The sequence below is a fragment of the Arachis ipaensis genome, chromosome B03 (assembly GCF_000816755.2).
Source record: "Arachis ipaensis cultivar K30076 chromosome B03, Araip1.1, whole genome shotgun sequence".
In the NCBI taxonomy this organism is placed as follows: domain Eukaryota; kingdom Viridiplantae; phylum Streptophyta; class Magnoliopsida; order Fabales; family Fabaceae; genus Arachis; species Arachis ipaensis.
Window position 1 is genome coordinate 67,087,990 of NC_029787.2, and position 18,023 is coordinate 67,106,012.

General features: G+C 34.5%; 1 protein-coding gene across 6 annotated transcripts in view; it reads right to left on the bottom strand.

Annotated features, from left to right (window-relative positions):
- The window catches only part of LOC107630545 (187-kDa microtubule-associated protein AIR9), a 32,983-nt gene continuing 21,749 nt past the window's right edge, over positions 6,790–18,023 (bottom strand). For 2 of the 6 annotated variants that reach the window (XM_021118951.1, XM_021118948.1), the window contains 17 exons: positions 17,750–17,868; positions 16,411–16,579; positions 16,221–16,305; positions 16,042–16,115; positions 15,836–15,958; positions 15,229–15,421; positions 15,016–15,137; positions 14,554–14,761; positions 12,873–12,946; positions 12,620–12,758; positions 9,634–9,806; positions 9,033–9,246; positions 8,827–8,909; positions 8,106–8,164; positions 7,535–7,567; positions 7,298–7,429; positions 6,790–7,200 (listed from right to left, as the gene is read on the bottom strand). In XM_021118951.1, the coding sequence (XP_020974610.1) occupies positions 7,024–7,200; positions 7,298–7,429; positions 7,535–7,567; positions 8,106–8,164; positions 8,827–8,909; positions 9,033–9,246; positions 9,634–9,806; positions 12,620–12,758; positions 12,873–12,946; positions 14,554–14,761; positions 15,016–15,137; positions 15,229–15,421; positions 15,836–15,958; positions 16,042–16,115; positions 16,221–16,305; positions 16,411–16,579; positions 17,750–17,868 (2,177 nt within the window). In that variant the 3' untranslated portion in view covers positions 6,790–7,023. Of the gene's footprint in view, positions 7,201–7,297; positions 7,430–7,534; positions 7,568–8,105; positions 8,165–8,826; positions 8,959–9,032; positions 9,247–9,633; positions 9,807–12,146; positions 12,355–12,619; positions 12,759–12,872; positions 12,947–14,553; positions 14,762–15,015; positions 15,138–15,228; positions 15,422–15,835; positions 15,959–16,041; positions 16,116–16,220; positions 16,306–16,410; positions 16,580–17,749; positions 17,869–18,023 lie in introns of those variants that run through there. The other 4 variants (XM_021118949.1, XM_021118950.1, XR_002359408.1 and 1 more) reach the window with 4 other exon arrangements.

Sequence of the window (18,023 nt, forward strand, 5' to 3'; positions counted from 1 at the left end):
ATCATATAGTTAGTAACAAAAATTTAATAACATAAAATGAATAATATAATAATTATATAAATTTGATATACAATTAATTTTTTATGGAATCCAATTTTAAGATTTAAATTCATTATTACCTTCATTTAATTGTATAAATAAAATTATTAAGCAATAAGAATATAATACATGACGAAATAAAAATTTAATTGACATACATAGTTGTTATATGTCATTATTGTAAATAGATGGCTTTATATCTTAATATAAGATGTTTCTTTCTCATTTTTTTTTCAAAATAAAAACACGATAATTAATAATCTTTAGTAATAGAAATAGAAAATAATGAGTATTATTTCATAACTTAAAAAAATATACTATTTGTAGAAATTATTCAAAGTATAAAAGATATATTGAGATTTGAATATAACTAATAAATTAGTAAATATTAGTTACACAAAATATAAATACAGAAATATGTGTGAATACTGAATAGAATATAAAATTTACTTGCGTAAGTAAAGAACTTTAAAAAAGTTACCAAAATTGAATATCATATATATTTTTGCTTTTTAGCGTTAATCCTTTTAGTTGAGATTGAAGTTGCTATAGATGTTATATAACTTTATGAAATCTGAGCATGGCAGAAAGTTGTCTAGCATTAAAATATGCGAATTGCAAAAATATCGTAGAGAATACATAAAAATTTGTTGAAAGATAAAAATTCTTAAATAAAATTGTTGAAATTGGTTCAAAAATTTGAATATAAATCAAATTTTATGAATCTGAGGGGTAGGAATTATTTTACCCATCCCTATAAACAGTGTCAATTGTTCTTGTGTGGATGAACTTTCGAGGTATATTTTGTTGGGTTTTTTTCTCTCCTTTGTGAGGCCCAAACCCAACATTTTGAGGGTGTCTCTTGCACCCATTGTGCCACAACCCTAATTCAGATTTTTGGGGGTCATTGAGAGTGAGAGAGAGTAGCCACCAAGTGAAAGAGAAGGGAAAAACAGAATTCCCGTTTTTGCCTAAAGCAATAAATTTCAAGTGGCAGTTTCTCAGTTGTTCACCGCTGGATCGGCTTGAAATTTAAACTGCGTGCTTCTATCATCTTGTTCTTCATTCTGGTCAGTGGAGATGTTGATTGGAGATTTGCAGTGAGAGAAATTGGCTTCGCAAGAGAGAAATTAGGTTTCCCGTTTTTACACAGAGCAGCAATTTTGGAACGGTATTTTCTCATTCTTTCACCGTTGGATTGACGTGAAATTTGAACTGTAGATTCTTCATATCTTGTTCTTCATTCTGGATGGTGGAGATTTTAATTGGAGGTCTATAGAGGAAGAAATTGGCTTTGACAGCAGCTCTATTTTTGGGTATATTTCATCTTCTTGCTTTTCATTTGTGAGCTTTGGTGCTTTGATGTTTTGGCTGGTTATATGCACATTTTTGTGCTTTGTTTGAGACTCTCTTGTACCTCATTTGATTATAGTGGAACTATTTCAATGGTCTGGACGACTCGTGGTTTTTACCTCTCACCTTGAGGGGGTTTTCCACGTTAAAATCTCGGTGTGTTCTTATTATTGCTTTACTTGCTATATTTGCATGTTATAGTTGCTGCCATATTGTGTTGTGAGTGCTTCCATATTGTTCTTGTGTTGGACATTTGTGTCGTTTCCGCTGCTAGGCTCTTTCATACTGGCATCAGAGCTTATTGGTATTTTTCTGGGCTTGTGATTTTGTGAACAATGGAAGCTAATACTAATACTAGTAGGATGATCACTCTTAATGGTCCTAATTATGATTTGTGGAAGTCGAAAATGGAAGATTTGCTTTATGTCAAGAATTTTCATCAACCAGTTTTTGGTACAGAGAAGCCTAATATTTATGGCATAAGAGATTATGTCATATGAGTGAGAAATGCATGAATATGTTATCAAAGAGGAATCTTTTATCTGGTTGCAAGGTTGCTTTGCAAAAGTGCAACCATTGCTTTGCTGAAAAATAAAACAGGGTTTCTTTTAAGAGTCATCCACCTTCAAAAAAGTCGGAGATACTTGACTTGGTGCATTCTGATGTATGTGGGCCGATGAAGACAAGAACACTTGGAGGGTCTATCTATTTTGTAACCTTTATTGATGATCATTCTAGAAAATTATGGGTTTACACTTTGAAGACCAAATATCAAGTTTTGAATGTGTTCAAGCAATTTCAAGCTTCTGTTGAAAGAGAAACAGGGAAGAAGTTGAAATGCATTCGTACTGACAATGGTGGTGAGTACTCAGGTCCATTTTGAACTTGAGAAAGTTCACACTGATGACAATGGTGCTGATATGATGACAAAAGCATTGTCAAGAGAAAAGTTTGAAACATGTTGTTTGATCGCCGGAATGGCGAGAGCCTCCACCTAGTCGAGAAGGGGGAGATTTGTTGGGTTTTTTTCTCTCCTTTGTGAGGCCCAAGCCCAACATTTTGAGGGTGTCTCTTGCACCCATTGTGCCACAACCCTAATTCAGATTTTTGGGGGTCATTGAGAGTGAGAGAGAGTAGCCACCAAGTGAAAGAGAAGGGAAAAACAGAATTCCCGTTTTTGCCTAAAGCAGTAAATTTCAAGTGGCAGTTTCTCAGTTGTTCACCGTTGGATCGGCTTGAAATTTAAACTGCGTGCTCCTATCATCTTGTTCTTCATTCTGGTCGGTGGAGATGTTGATTGGAAATTTGCAGTGAGAGAAATTGGCTTCGCAAGAGAGAAATTAGGTTTCCCATTTTTACACAGAGCAGCAATTTTTCTCATTCTTTCACCGTTGGATCGACGTGAAATTTGAACTGTAGATTCTTCATATCTTGTTCTTCATTCTGGACGGTGGAGATTTTAATTGGAGGTCTATAGAGGAAGAAATTGGCTTTGACAGCAGCTCTGTTTTTGGGTATATTTCATCTTCTTGCTTTTCATTTGTGAGCTTTGGTGCTTTGATGTTTTGGCTGGTTATATGCACATTTTTGTGCTTTGTTTGAGACTCTCTTGTACCTCATTTGATTATAGTGGAACTATTTCATTGGTCTGGACGACTCGTGGTTTTTACCTCTCACCTTGAGGGGGTTTTCCACGTTAAAATCTCGGTGTGTTCTTATTATTGCTTTACTTGCTATATTTGCATGTTATAGTTGCTGCCATATTGTGTTGTGAGTGCTTCCATATTGTTCTTGTGTTGGACATTTGTGTCGTTTCCGCTGCTAGGCTCTTTCATATTTCGCCTTAGAGAAAATCGAACTTGTCTCTTCATCTCCAAATAATGTATACGGCAAGAAGAACACGGAGGTTGAGTACCAAACACTCTAATGCTCAAGTCAATAAATATTTAAGAGGTATATAATAATTCTATAAATATAAAATGTTAGACATGAAATAAAACTTATCATGTCAGTCCCCCTTTGAGATAAGAAAATATGTGTCTTCATATAGACATAAAGTTGATGGATAGAGTTGATGTTATGACCATTAGTCATTAACTCAGAATAATGATTATTAAGATCGCTTGTTACAAATTTAGAATGAAGGAAAATAAAATCGAGTTATGGCTCATAATCCACAATAAAAACCAAACTATAAAGTGACGGATCAGTTACAAAATTTTGTAAAGAAGTGTGCGCTCTCAGAGAAGCCATTTCTACAACAGACCATCTAGTAAAGAAAGGACAAGATCTCCTTGGATTGCATATTTTATTTCCTCCCTCTCTGATTTCATGCCTACCTTGTCTTTTGATTTGTTCGAATCCCTCAGATTGAGATGGTCCTGATTTTCTGTTTTGTTTGTTCTTGCTCTGTTTTTGGGGTCTATAACCCCCTTTGATTCACTAAAAAAAATCTATGGCAAAAAAAAGAAGTTAACAATGCCAAAAGAATAATTTCCTGCCTCATGGTTTATGCCAAAATGTTCTTGTATTAGTAAGCTCTTTGAAGTATAACTCATCCTGAATGAAGTTGAACTTGCATCCTCTTTGATAGATAATATACTTCGGTAACAAAGAATACATAGTATCAATACTTGCAAAAGGCACAAAAATTAATAGAGAACAATTATAACTTTGTGAACATCTTATGAAGAAAAGCCTGTTCTTACCTCCTCAAAGCTTTTCTATTTTTATAAGCTTACTGGACATATAACCTTTATTCAAGATGGCTACCAATATCATATAGTTGAAATCCGACACAACAGCTCAGAGTAACCTTATTTTTTTTGTTGGGTCATGGCTCATAGCCAACTTTTAGGAAGGCATACACCATATGTATTACTCGTACTTGGGTTTGTTGATTGCCTAAGGAGTGATTAGATCCTTGTGTGTTATGTAACCCCAATTAAGTTTATATGTATATATTTAAGGAATTACTAGAAGGTATACACGTAAGTATTTTAGTTTAGAAAGTCAAATGATACAAATTAGAACTAGTAGGTTTACCATGTAATTTTACCAAACCTGCTGAAAACTCTATCTGGTTCTCACTTCGTATTTGTTCTCTTGTATTTGCTTTCTTGTTTCTACACATATGGTAACAGTGATGATCTTCATCTACTTACCGAACGAAGATGACTTACGTAGGGTCATGGAAGATCATTCCAATTTATAAAGAACTCAAGGTAATAATTACTTGCTTATGAATATGTATGTTTTCACAATTCATCAGGATTATATTATCATAATTTAAACAACGCTAATAAATATGAAATTCTAACATGAAGCCACAACTCAAGAAAGGTGCTGTGCTACTAAGGAGGTTACCGTGGTTATACTTGGGGGGAGGCGGCGGGGGAGATAAAGATGATGAAAAGTCTATTAATAGTGGGAATTTGTAAATGCTATGGCATTGGTTAAAGTGTCTAAGCAACGGTTGCAAATTATAAGAGATGATGGTTGGTCTCTTTTACTTGACGAAGTCTCATTATTGTGACAAATATAATATTACTGTTCCAAAAATAGATGATATATTTGTGTCACAAGGAAGATCAAGACGCAAAGCTCAAAAGATCTCAAATTTACATCATTTTCAAGTTGAAATATTCTATCAAGTAGTTGATAAACAACTTCAAGAACTCAACTGGGGTGTACATGGGTCGGGCTACAACGAGTTTGCCTTAATCCAGACCCGACCCGGAATATAAACCAGGTCTAATTTTTAGACCCTAACCCGATGAAACTTACGCACCTTTGGGCCGGGTGAAAATCGGGTAAAAATCGGGTGAAAATCAGGTCTTTAGCATGTAAAAATCACCTAATCTCCAGCCATTATTTCACAATTCACATAGTAAAATTCACTTAAAAAAATATAATAAGAACCAACTATTTTCTAAAATTAAAACATAACCATAATCAATACTAATATTGTCTAATAACACCAAATATTTAAATCAATGCAAATAACACAATATTATGCGTTAGTCTAAAGTCTTATGCATTTTAAACATAAAACATTAACTTATAATCTTATAATGACTAATAACACAAAATATTAAGGTTTACAATATTTAAATTCCACATAAGAATAGCCATCATCCATCACTAATAACACAATGTTAATTGTCTATGATGACTGGGCCACCGGGCCGAGTTCGGGTGACCCGAGCTATGGCCCGGACCCGACCCGAAATAATGACTAGGCCTATTTTTGAGACCCTTACCCGACCCTAGACCCGATGAAATCACACTAAATTTGCCCCTAAAATGTTTGGGGCCGGACCGGGTCTTCAGGTCGGACCGGGCCATGTACATCCATAAACTCAACAATCGTTTTACAGAAGTGAATATTGAATTACTTCTTTGTATAGCTTGTCTGAATCCAAGACACTCATTTCTTGGGTTTGATAAGGAGAAGTTAATCCAGTTAGCTCAATTCTATCCATTAGAATTTTCTTCTACTCAACTTTTGGCACTTGATAGTTAACTTGAGAACTCCATACTATATGTGCGTTCTGATGATTAATTCTCAAACTTAAATGCGATTGGTGCTCTTTCTCAAAAATTGGTTGAGGCTCGAAAAAATATTGTTTATCCATTAGTGTTTTTTCTTTTAAAGTTAGTTTTAGTTTTGCCTGTAGCAACTGCATCAGTTGAAAGAACTTTTTCTGTTATGAACATCATAAAGAGTCGGCTTCGCAACTGTATGGGAGATGAATTTTTAAATGATTGTTTAGTGACATACATAGAAAGAGAGACATTCGATTGTATTAACAATGAAAAGATTATTCAATTTTTTTAAAATATGAAATCCAGAAGAATGAAATTTTAAATTATTTATTATTTAAAATTATTATTTTATTATTTTAATTTGTTAGTTAAATAATTTGATGAGTAATCATATTTTATAATACTATAGTATAATTATATAAATTATTATTATACTATATATATTATATATTTTGCCCCCACTAATAATATTTTTTAGATCTGTCACTGGCTATTAATAGTGGGAATTCAAATTCTCTAAATTTTAAATTTGTACTTTAAAGGGTAAAGTGTAATCTTCTACCTTTAAATGATTTCTCTCTCATATTTATTCTTGGTTTTATCTATAAAATAAATAGTGAGAGATCATACTTACTTTCTAAAATAAAATTCAAACTTTAGAGAATCCAAATCCGGTTGATCCGTTGAAGGATGTGGTGACGATACTCGATAGTGGTAAAAGTAGGGAGCATGGTATACGGTCACCAACCAAATAATAGAGTATGTATTTGCGTGTAGATGAAATCTATAATTAAGGAGGGAAGGGGGAGGGGGAACTGGAAAATAAGTATTCGCAGTGAATTTCTTAGCTAGACAAGTATAAGAACCCTGGATTTGCAAAGCCACAATTGTTTTAAACTCTGCTCTTTTCTTGAACGCTCAACGTGTATTTACGAATCTGAATGTGAAATCCTTAAATACAATACACAATTGCATGCAATCCAATGGTTATTGCTTCAATAACGGTTATTTCAACATAATGCTCGGACCCATGATTTGCAAAACATGAAATAAATTTGACTATACAATGTGCAAGAAAGAATTTTATGTCTCTATCTTGAGAAGAGAATTGAGGGAAGTACTATTGAATCGCTGAGCAAATCCTCGAACAACAAGAACAATGACATCCCGAATGTGTCTAGAGTGCACCATCAAGTCTGCTTCGTTCTCACTGTCAACTACTATCTTTAGGCGGTGTTGATCATTCCTGAAAAGCTCCACCTGATTCATTTGATCAACACAAGAAACGAAAGATAACAATAATCAGGCAGTGATGGTTCTTCAAGGAAAATGAATTTCTATAGTTACCCAAACTTACATGAAAAGGAGGGGCGTAACTCCCACGGATTTCGGTAGTTGGAAAAGACGTTTTTGTGGCAGGCTTTACCACCTTGACTCTTTTCTTGTTTACTTCAAGGATTCGCCTCTCGTAAGTGCCTACTGTTGATATCTGAAAATGACACCAGAATTAAGTATTGTCCCAATGTAGCTTTATCAGAGATAAAAATCAATATAATACCTATGATTTAAAACAAAAACACCAGAATCAACCTACCTTTTTCGAATTCTGATCCTTGTCACACAACACCTGTCAAAGATATCAAGTAATGAGCATAAGGACAGAAACTAAATAACCACAGGAGGGAAGAATAATATAAGAACACTTATTCAATTAAACACGGAAGGAAGCAAAAGAGAAAAAATTAAATCATTCTATCCGACAGAGAGTTGCTAAAGTTTGAGTTTAGTTTTGATGTAAGGATAGTGTAAAACATTTTACGCAATCGTCCATTCACATCCATTCTTTTGGATAACCTTTCACATAGTCAATATAGAAAGTAGTTATTTTTGCTGATACGACAATTTTTAATTGGATGCACGTGTAAAACTGCTTTAGACAGTGCATCAAAATTAAATTCGCTAAAATTTATGTATACTTGGACAATAAAGTTTTTACCCACAAAAATTACAAATTATCAAGCTTCCTTCAAGAACTGTAACAGCATCATAATTAAAACTTCGAATTTTGAAATGGCCTTCCCAAGTCAGTTTCATATTTTTTCTTCAATACTACGTTTTCAGAATATTTTTATGCCAATAAAACCAAACATAGATATATAGCCCACCTCAAACTTGACTGAGCCAAGATCAAGGTTCTGCTTCACTTCTCTAATAACATCAGGCTCTGCGAGTGCAAGGATAATCAGTCCCAGAGAACAATTTAACCAAAAAGAATTAGGAACATAGTTCTCCATAAACAAAACAGAAAGTGCAAAAGGCGGTAGATAAAATATCAGATTGAAAGGTATGCACAAAAAAACCATCAGTTGGGTTTGCTAATAATATACAAGATAATACAGCAATTGTTTGCAAAGATCATCATCCACGAAACAGGTTTCCATATACCAGCTGTTATATCCAGCAACTAGATATTAATAAGAATGTCAATACATGAATTAAACCTGAGGTTGCATCTGGGACATATTCAATCAGAAGTGGACTCATGCATCACAATCATACTTCCTAAGAATGGGATTCCAGAGGAATCAAATACTCATGCAAGATATGTTGGGAAAAAGTTGGTTTTCACAAGAGAGGTTAATACTCGTGCAAAGAAAAAATAGGGGTTTGATGGGGTCTAGGCATTTAAAGCTTTTGCAAAATTTGATGAGCACATTTGAAATATTCGATAACATAAAAAGCAAAGAAAATAATCTAGCTGATTGCATTCACACTCTGGGATTGACAACTAACAAATCAGTTCAAATCATAGTGACCATATATGTATATGAGAGATAATTTACTTACAGTAAGCCATCAGTAATTAGATAAACAATGTCAACTTACCAACTGCGATTGGCTCGGTGGATACAGAAATTGATTGTCCCTCTACTCCATCCTCTCTTACAGGAGTATAAATAGCCACCAACCTGTAGCCAACATCATCAACGTTAGCTTCATACATTCTGCTTGTTTCACCTGGAATCATCAGAAGAAAAGATTTCAAAGTATGAAATTTAGTCTCTATGGAAGATGTAAATCAATCACAATACCTCTCAAACCATTGAAACAAAAGAAATATCAGTTTTGGGTAAGCTTGTAGATTTATACCAGGTATGGAGATTAGATCAGGACTTCCAACCATTGATCTAAGCCACTGAATTCTACTTTTTCCTTCCTTCCCACCATTATAAATGCCTCGAACAGCATAGAGATTGGTATGAAATCCCCTTCCCTCAATCTCCAACTTTTGGATTCTAGGAATCCCTATGAAATCACATATAATACTTATGAAGTCAGAAAGCACAGTAGAAGTCCATGAGAAACAATCATAAAAAGAAACATAAAAGCAATAAAACACTATTTTTTCTCCTTCATTTCTTAGCAAAAGAAACACTGCTACACAAGGATGTATCCATTTACTTTAATGAGCTTATAGGGAGTCCAAATAACATTAATTTTTCCTATCCACTTTATTATTCCTCTCCTGAATTTTATTTCCCATTAAATAACGGATATTTTTATCATTTAAGGCATCTCATGCACAAGCAAGACCGAACTAAATGGGCTGAAAAGGTGTTTTTGTTGCCTTTTAGGGGTGTAAACTGAAAACGGAAAACTTGTATAGAATGTATATTGAATCAAAATAATTACCTGGTAATACAGGGGTGGTCTCAATGTACACCACATCACCTGTTCTTCCAAATACATCAGTTACGACACATTCACATTTCAACCGACGACCAATGTCCTCTAGTCGCACCTTATATGAGCAAGAACATTGATTGGGTAATGGATCATAGTCTCCCACTTCTGATGAACAAAACCTGCGGCATATTCATGAAATACACGTCATGAACCTCAAACATTCACTCTGCCTCACACCCTTTACAATTGAAAAATATTTTACATGTCCCTAAAATGACTAGATCTCATTTGAGATAGCAAAATTAAATTTCTCATGATTATTAGGTTAAATCATTGGGAACAAGGGCATTATTACTTCATGGAGTAGCTGGGAGAGATGGTCCGTACTGGCTTCTCGACTTCAAATTGCTACATCTACTCCATAGTTTCCAGAATTTTAGGACTAATGACAATAATGCAAAGGCTTCACATGTTAGAGCCATTTATCTTTGCTAGATAACACTTTTAGCACATGGCACTATAGGCTGGGACATGCTTTACAAAAATGTATTTCTCGATGTATTAAAGAATTGAAAATTTTCATATATTAGGAAAACAGTTTGAGAAAATTAAGCATCATGTCTTAGCAACGATGATTGCCTTCTTCTCCCTCTACTATTACTTGTGAACATCCATTAGAATTAAATGTTAATATTTACTATATTTGCGGTCCAGACTTTTCTATCCAACAATGGATAGAGATACTACATAGCATTCGTAGTGCATTCTCTAGATTCACTTGAGTGTACTACTGTACTTCCTAATACAAAAATCAGACAGTTCAAGCCATTTTGCAATTCAAAAGTATCTGATGAACTGCAGCATGGCACCAAAATAAAAGAAATCCAATGGATTGGGCTGGGGATTTTAGAACTTTCCCAAATTTCACAGTAAAAGGGCACTCTCATAGACTTATTTTCCCTCACACTCATCGCAAGAATGATCTTGTTGAGCAAAAACATCGCCACATAACAGAAACTGCAGTCACATTACTAGCTCATGCCTTTTGCGATGAGGCAGTGACCACTGCGACTCACAATCAACAAAATCCCAATTTAAAACTCTTTTCCACAAGAACTTGGATTACACTCAATTCAAGGGGTTTGGGTGTTCGTGTTTTCCATTCCTAAGATCTCCCAACAAACACAACTTTGATTTTCACTCATCTTAATGCATATTTTGTTCTGATAAAAAAAAAAAGGAATTTCTTTAAGATGAAAAGGATAATAAAGGTTCCACTATACAAAAGCAAAACAAAAGATTTATCTATAAAACATAGATTTCCAATCTCTTCTCAACATGTCTAACAGGGAACATCCCCTATAAAGCTCATGAGCTTTACACCAAACAGATGCTAGGCTTCAAATTCAATCTCATAAAACATGCTTGTTAGAAAACCTGTCATTGAGGATGCCTGCATTATGCTCCAACCGAATAGTCCAAATAGTGGTGAAAACAGCACAGAGCCACAACTTTTTATTACCAAATGCAACAAAGCTAGTCAACAGAAATTGGTCAAGTGTTGCGGGGCACATCCAACATTAATTAAAGATTCTCAACAAATTGTTCCATAAGAAAACAGCCATCAGGCTATGCAAAACCAGATGAGAGTTTGACTCTGAATTTGCCTTGGACACAACGCACAAATCAGGGAGAGTCTTATGAGAATATCGAACTGGCAATTAGTCATTGGTACTAATTCTGTTAAGCACTGCCGTCCAATCAAAAGATTTGACTTTAGACTTTAGAGCGAGCTTCTACTTCCAAATTGTTTTATCTAGATGGAAGTTGTGTTGCAGGAATAAGTAAGAAATCGGAAGAACGATTTACAACTAAAACTACCGGAGTAGTCAAGAGACCATATCCTTTTGTCAAGGTTAGAAGACAAAGAAAAGCCATCAAGGAGATATAACAGAATCAAAAGTTCAGAGGATTCCCTATCATTAAGGTCACAAAAAAAAAAATGGAAGTCACCAGAGGAAGAGGAACCCTAGGTAATCTAAAATGACCGAATAGGAGAATTATAAAAGAACGATAGACGATATAGAAGAGGAAGAGGAAAGGCTAGGTTTACAAGACATGAGAAGCGAAAAGGATATCCTGGGAATAGGCATTGTGGAGAGAACTTAGCCTTTCCTTAATACACATTTACATATTCCTCATCTCATGAGCTAGCTTCTGAGTTTCAAACTTTCAATTAGAACCAATAAATTCTAACAGTATAAGAATATGATCGAGATTGACTCATAATTTTATGACAGTATGAAAGACTATCCTGTATTTGATAGTGGTGACTTGCAACTGCACAATTAGGTTTTGTTTGCATAAACAATTATAAGAACTAGCCAACAAAGTAGAGGTTGTTAAATAGAAGCTTATGTCACTACTCCAGTCAAACAAGCTGAAAGCTTTCAGATAGGCAATTTGAAACTAATAGAATGATCTGAGTAAAGGAGTTAGAAGAATCTAGAAGCTGTTACCGCAGTTATAGGAGTTGCCGGCTAGGATAGGTTCCTCCCTAACAAGCTTAAGATTGTGAAGACCTTCCTGCCCCTATGATCAAGTATGCTGAACACTCTCCTCATCTATGTATAAATACTGGTTCATCACTCTGATATGAAACAGATTCTCATTTCTACAATTCTCGGCTTCTCTCTCTTCTCTCTCTACTTTCGCTTCTCTGAAACTCTATTAGAAACTCAACAGAGTGGAATTTTAGTAATTTATTAAAAATTATATAAACCAAAGCTAATTCTAGCTTTTCCAAAAGCTTATATTCATATTCAATTCCGTACTAGATGAAAGCCACAAATAGACTCAAATAAATCCTAGATGAAAAAAATGTAGAAAAAAGAACTATGGAATTTAAATTTCAAACTGGCAAAATATACAATCGTACATATACTGAATGAAAAATATTAGCATATTGCCAATTTGGATTATAGCAACATACCATTGGTATCTTATCTCTTTTTTGTACTTGTTCCAAACATGTTGCTGAGCCTCACTGTTTGGAATCACTTCCACTGCTGTAAGTACATCACCTTCAACTGCCTTTCCAGTGAGAGCAAGCATCTCCACATATGGCAACTCTAAAAGACAATAAAGAAACCACATTTAATTTCCAAGATTGGTAACGTTGAGATCTGGACGAACAAAGTTCTTTTACCATTAGTAAAGCACATGCTTCAACACCAAATAACTACCTGGGAGTACAATGTCAGTTGGGTCCGATAACCTGAGTTCTCCCACAACCAAATCAGAGCGAACTGGCGTGTATCTGAATAACCAATAATAATGGGAATAAATATCAATTATCAACATAATATGTTATCTCATAGAAATTCTAGGTTTAATTAGTAGAAGGCAAATAATGGTCTGAATAATATGACATTATCTAGATTTGGTGTATAATGATGTGACACAATACTAACTTAATCAGCACATATATCTATTATCCATTATGTATTGCATATATAATGGGGATTCTCCTTTATTTGTTTTCCTGTAAAATATCCTTTTTCATAAATTAATTATTCCTCCCTTAAAGGAAATAACATAAATAATTTTTCCATGTTTAGGAATTGAACCTAGGATCACTGTTAATGGGACTGACATACCTACTATCTTGACCAATCCCATGTTAGTTACTATTTTCAGACATTATTTCTTTAAATAAAATAAATAACCAAAAAAAGTGTATTAATAGGCATGTTCCACTGGTCTTGATAATTAGGTTGACAGACAAAGATCCAATGTGCATGTTGAGAAAAATAACTAGCTTAAACAGCAATGCATATCAATATGGTTCATGCTATCAAATTAGAGACCCAAAACCAAGTGTCTTAGAGTTCAATCCTTGCCAACCCTAATGTTCAAATAAAAGGTTAAACTACAAGGTAGGGCTCACTGCATTGTCATTGCATGAGAAAGCATGATACAAAAACAATATTACAATACCTACACCTTCCCAAAGATTTTAAACTTCTGGGAGAGATGGGCAATTGCATAGAATAAGTACTATTGTATTATGAGTCCAAGCCCAAGATCACAAATAGAATAAGACTATTAAACTTAATTACATAAGGAAACATGAAAATCAGGAAAGAACAATTAAGATTGCTGCCAAAATTCAATTAAATTAATACATCTACGGATATTTGAGGATATTGAAAACTAATAATAAAGACATGCAATGATAATCCTAAGATGGACAGAGCATAAATTGAAGATTAATTAGTTATACAGTTAACTTTAAACAATATAGCTAACAAACGACTAGTGCAATAAACTGTTAGATTGCATATACAACACAACTATGCCCCAGCTGTCATGTTTGACAGTATATAACTATTTCTTGTCTGAGCTTTCATTATAGAACGTGTTTTGGATCAGAAAAGCACCATGTTACATCCTTTGTCAAAATATATTCCCTATTGAATTTACAATGTCCGAAAAGAATAAAAAGATTAAAAAAGAAATTACATTCAACAAGGCCCAACTTCCTCTAGACACTAAAGTTAAAATGGACTCCTATTCACGAATGCTCAGCCTCAACAAGCATCAATGCATCGTCCGGAACACCATCTAAATCAGTTCTTGCAAATGCTAAAGAAACATAAATTAAACCGTATTAACTAATAAATGTTGTCAATTAAAATTTAAAAAAAAACTTCAAAAACGTTTATCCAGATCATGTAACAACACTCACGACTGAGTACATTAAACTGGTCTTAACTCTAATTCTCCACATTTTAAGCAACTATGATTCACTTATCTCTTTCACAATTTCAAGCTGAACATCAAAGAAACTTACATCTATCATGACATCACACACTATCATTATGGTAAAACATGAAAAGCATGATAGTAATATAGAGTAATTACCCAAACAATATACGACAATTGTAATCTGAATCAGTAACTTTGTAAGTTTTAGAATTTGCCCCTTCAATTAGTTCGATGGTTCCTTCATTATTTTCTCTATACCAGCTAAAGAGGCTTTCTCCTTCATATCCACCGAAATATACACCATCCCCAGAATAAATTCCCGAAGACAACTCTATCAGCCGGACATTAGAAACTATGGGAGGAGCTGCAAATTATCATGAGAATAAGACAAGAAAAATTGCAAACACAATACATGTCAGAGGTTAATAAAGCAAAAAAGGCTAAAGAAACAAATAAAAGCATAATCACACTCATCATAGGCCCAAATGATACTATATAGAGTAAGCTTTCTAGATAACAGCACAGAATCCACATCAAAAGCATTTTCAAACCATGTGAAGAGATGATGTAATCAAACATAATTAAGAAAGAACATTCAACGAAGTACTGCAGAGATACCTGGAGAAACTGGAGAACTGCACAATGAAATCAAGGGCTCTCCACATTTGCCGTCAGCACGAGTAGGCACCCAATACAAGGCCAAGTAAGATTCAACATCTATAAGTGATGGCGTATATGTTCTGCCATGACAAGGAAAATAATCACAATCCTAATTTTCAATACATATAAACCTTCATAGAGAATAACACAGCAGAATATCCTGGTACTCACAGGTCTCTCCCGCATATTACGACATCAGAAGCATTTGATATATCCAGTAGGGCAGATCCTTCAAGCTTATTTTTTGTCCGATACCAAATGTATTCCCCAGCTCCTTCATGTCCACCAAAATACTTTTTAATCGGGACAAGCTCTGTGCCTTCACAGCAGTTGGGAACTATGAGTTCGATACCCATAGGATCAGCTGTGCACAGAAGATAAAAAACGAATGACACTAAGGCACATATAATGGAACTTGAAAGAATAACATAGAAACAGAGCACAATGACAAGAAGCAACATCCAAGAGGGTGAAGATGAAAATTCAGTTCAGAATTTTTATGCAAGCATCAATAGTGTATACATATCTCCATGCATACATATATTTAAACCCTCAACTAATTCATTAATAGGAATAGGGGTTCAGAAATGCTCACTTTTTGCAAAGAACAAATCATTCTTGTAACCATGTATCAACTGAACTAAATCTATATTATCAACTATTTAAAGCAAGGTTAAAGCAATTAATGTTACTGGCATCTCCCGTTTTATATTAGCTCCAACTAAAAAAACTAGGGCCAGCAAAAATCCATCCATTGTCGAATTCAAGACAACCTTACCAGGAGAAATTACATCAGACACTATGCGCTTTGGGCTCCCTTTGATTCCATCTTTGCGCACAGGGTTGTATAATAATTCAATGCACACACCAATGTCCTCAAGTGTCAAATTCAAAAAATCTGCTAATTATTAATATCATTTATTTTGCCATAGTGAGTATATAAAACAACTACCTACCCAAGGAACAATAACTACACAAACTCACCACAGCAACTAATTTTCTCACGTAGACCATTCTCTTTCACCCTAAACCACTCATTAGTGCATTCTCCTCTCTCCCTAAAAAGCATACAATAAATTTCATGTCAGGATAAACAAGGATAAAAAACTTCGAAAATAGACATACGAAGCTATAAACAAAACAGTGGACCACAAAAGCCTTACCCTCCACTATAAACAGCATTAAATTTCAAGCACTTCCCTTCCATAAATGATCCAAGGAATTCCAGAAAATGACATTTTGGAATACCTGAATTGCAAGAGAATATAAAACAAAACTGCAATTGCATCCTTAAAAGAAATTTAAAAAATCATCTATGTATTGATAGCACACTAAAGAATTAGTGTTAGATACCAGGTATTATTGGTCCAATTTGTTCAGAAACAACCATGGGACCGCGTGCCCAATCGCAGCGAACAGGCTCACATGAAACAGAAATAAAGAAGCCAATGTCGTCAAGTGAGGGTGTATATGATTCCATGGTGGCACCCATTATTTCACTTTGTGTGCCATCAGAGCTGGTCTGTATAGAACCAAAATCAATATGTTGGTCAGTACAGTGTCTAACTGAACAAAATACAGCAACATTATAGTATATGATCATTAAGATCTTGGTCCTGTTTTTTCACAATAGAATAGATATGTTAACTTCACCTATTTTTCATGTTAAATCGTATGTTCAAGGTTTCTACACTATATATGTAAGGGAAACTACAACTTCCATGATATTGGCAAATACTTTGCATTCACTTTTTTGTTACAATGTTGGTGCTTCAGGGAGAACTCTCTGTTTAGACCTTTAGCAGCAAGAGGAAGAATTTAAAGGAAAATGTTTCTTGAATGAGGAAACCTTCACCATCTGTTACGTCAAGAAACCTAATGGTTACAATGTGTATACTATCTCTCTGAGGAATTTAAGAGCTTGTGACTCTCCAAAAGACTGCAAATGAAAGTATTTATTTCTTTCCACTTTATTCTTTCTTATTATACCTAATCGGTAACTAACATTTTGTAACTAAGTAATTAACTAAATCCTAAAAAAAGATACCCTATCACTGCTCCCCCTCCCTAAACAAAAAAGACATCGATCTTATCCTCAAATATGTGAACTTATAACTAGATATTTACAAAACAGTTCTTCTTGAATCCCAAATTTTAAAAACCAATTCCTCTTGCTTCTTCATCCAAAAGTCCCACTCCAAGGCTCTATATTTAATCTCTCTTAACAAAGCCCGTGATATGGAACCAATGTTGGCTCCAGCACTGTTTGTGCAAAGTGCCATCACTGCTAGTGGGTACTGCTCAGATATCTGTATTGGAACAGGCCAACTTATGTGAGCCCTCGTGGCAAGCTTGGTCAACGCACATGTAAACATGCCCACCTTATCTTGTACTGAAAGCTAGTGATGGTTCGTGACATGATCCAACAACCAAAATCAAAAGCAAACCGTTAGGGATCCAAACAACACAAAATGAAAGAAAAATGACCAAAGATCCACAATTTTACCAGAAACCAGCAGCAGCAGCAAGTTCACTAATTTCCGTATTAATAAAAGTATTTGAATGTAATATATAGGAAGAAATATATTTTGAAGAAACCTGATAAATTTGCAATATAGGATGTAAGATTTTGGTTTTCCAAAAGTTTCAAATATGATTGAACACTTCAAACTAAAATATTTGAAAAAAGTACCCTAAACCAGCGGTATGTTGAATCACCCTCTTCACCACCCCAATACTTCTTTTCAACGTTTAGCATTGTTCCTTCGACAGCATTTCCAATTATGCGTAAAGAAAGTAGTCTTGGGCTTCCTGATCAACAACAAACAACCTCACTATAAGAATCAAAATATAGAGCAAGCAAATCAATCTCCAGACACAGCAGAAAGCAAAATAAACAATGTAAGTCAAGCATAACATTGTTAAACACTTACAATGATGTTGGTGAAAAAAGCACCAACACTTCG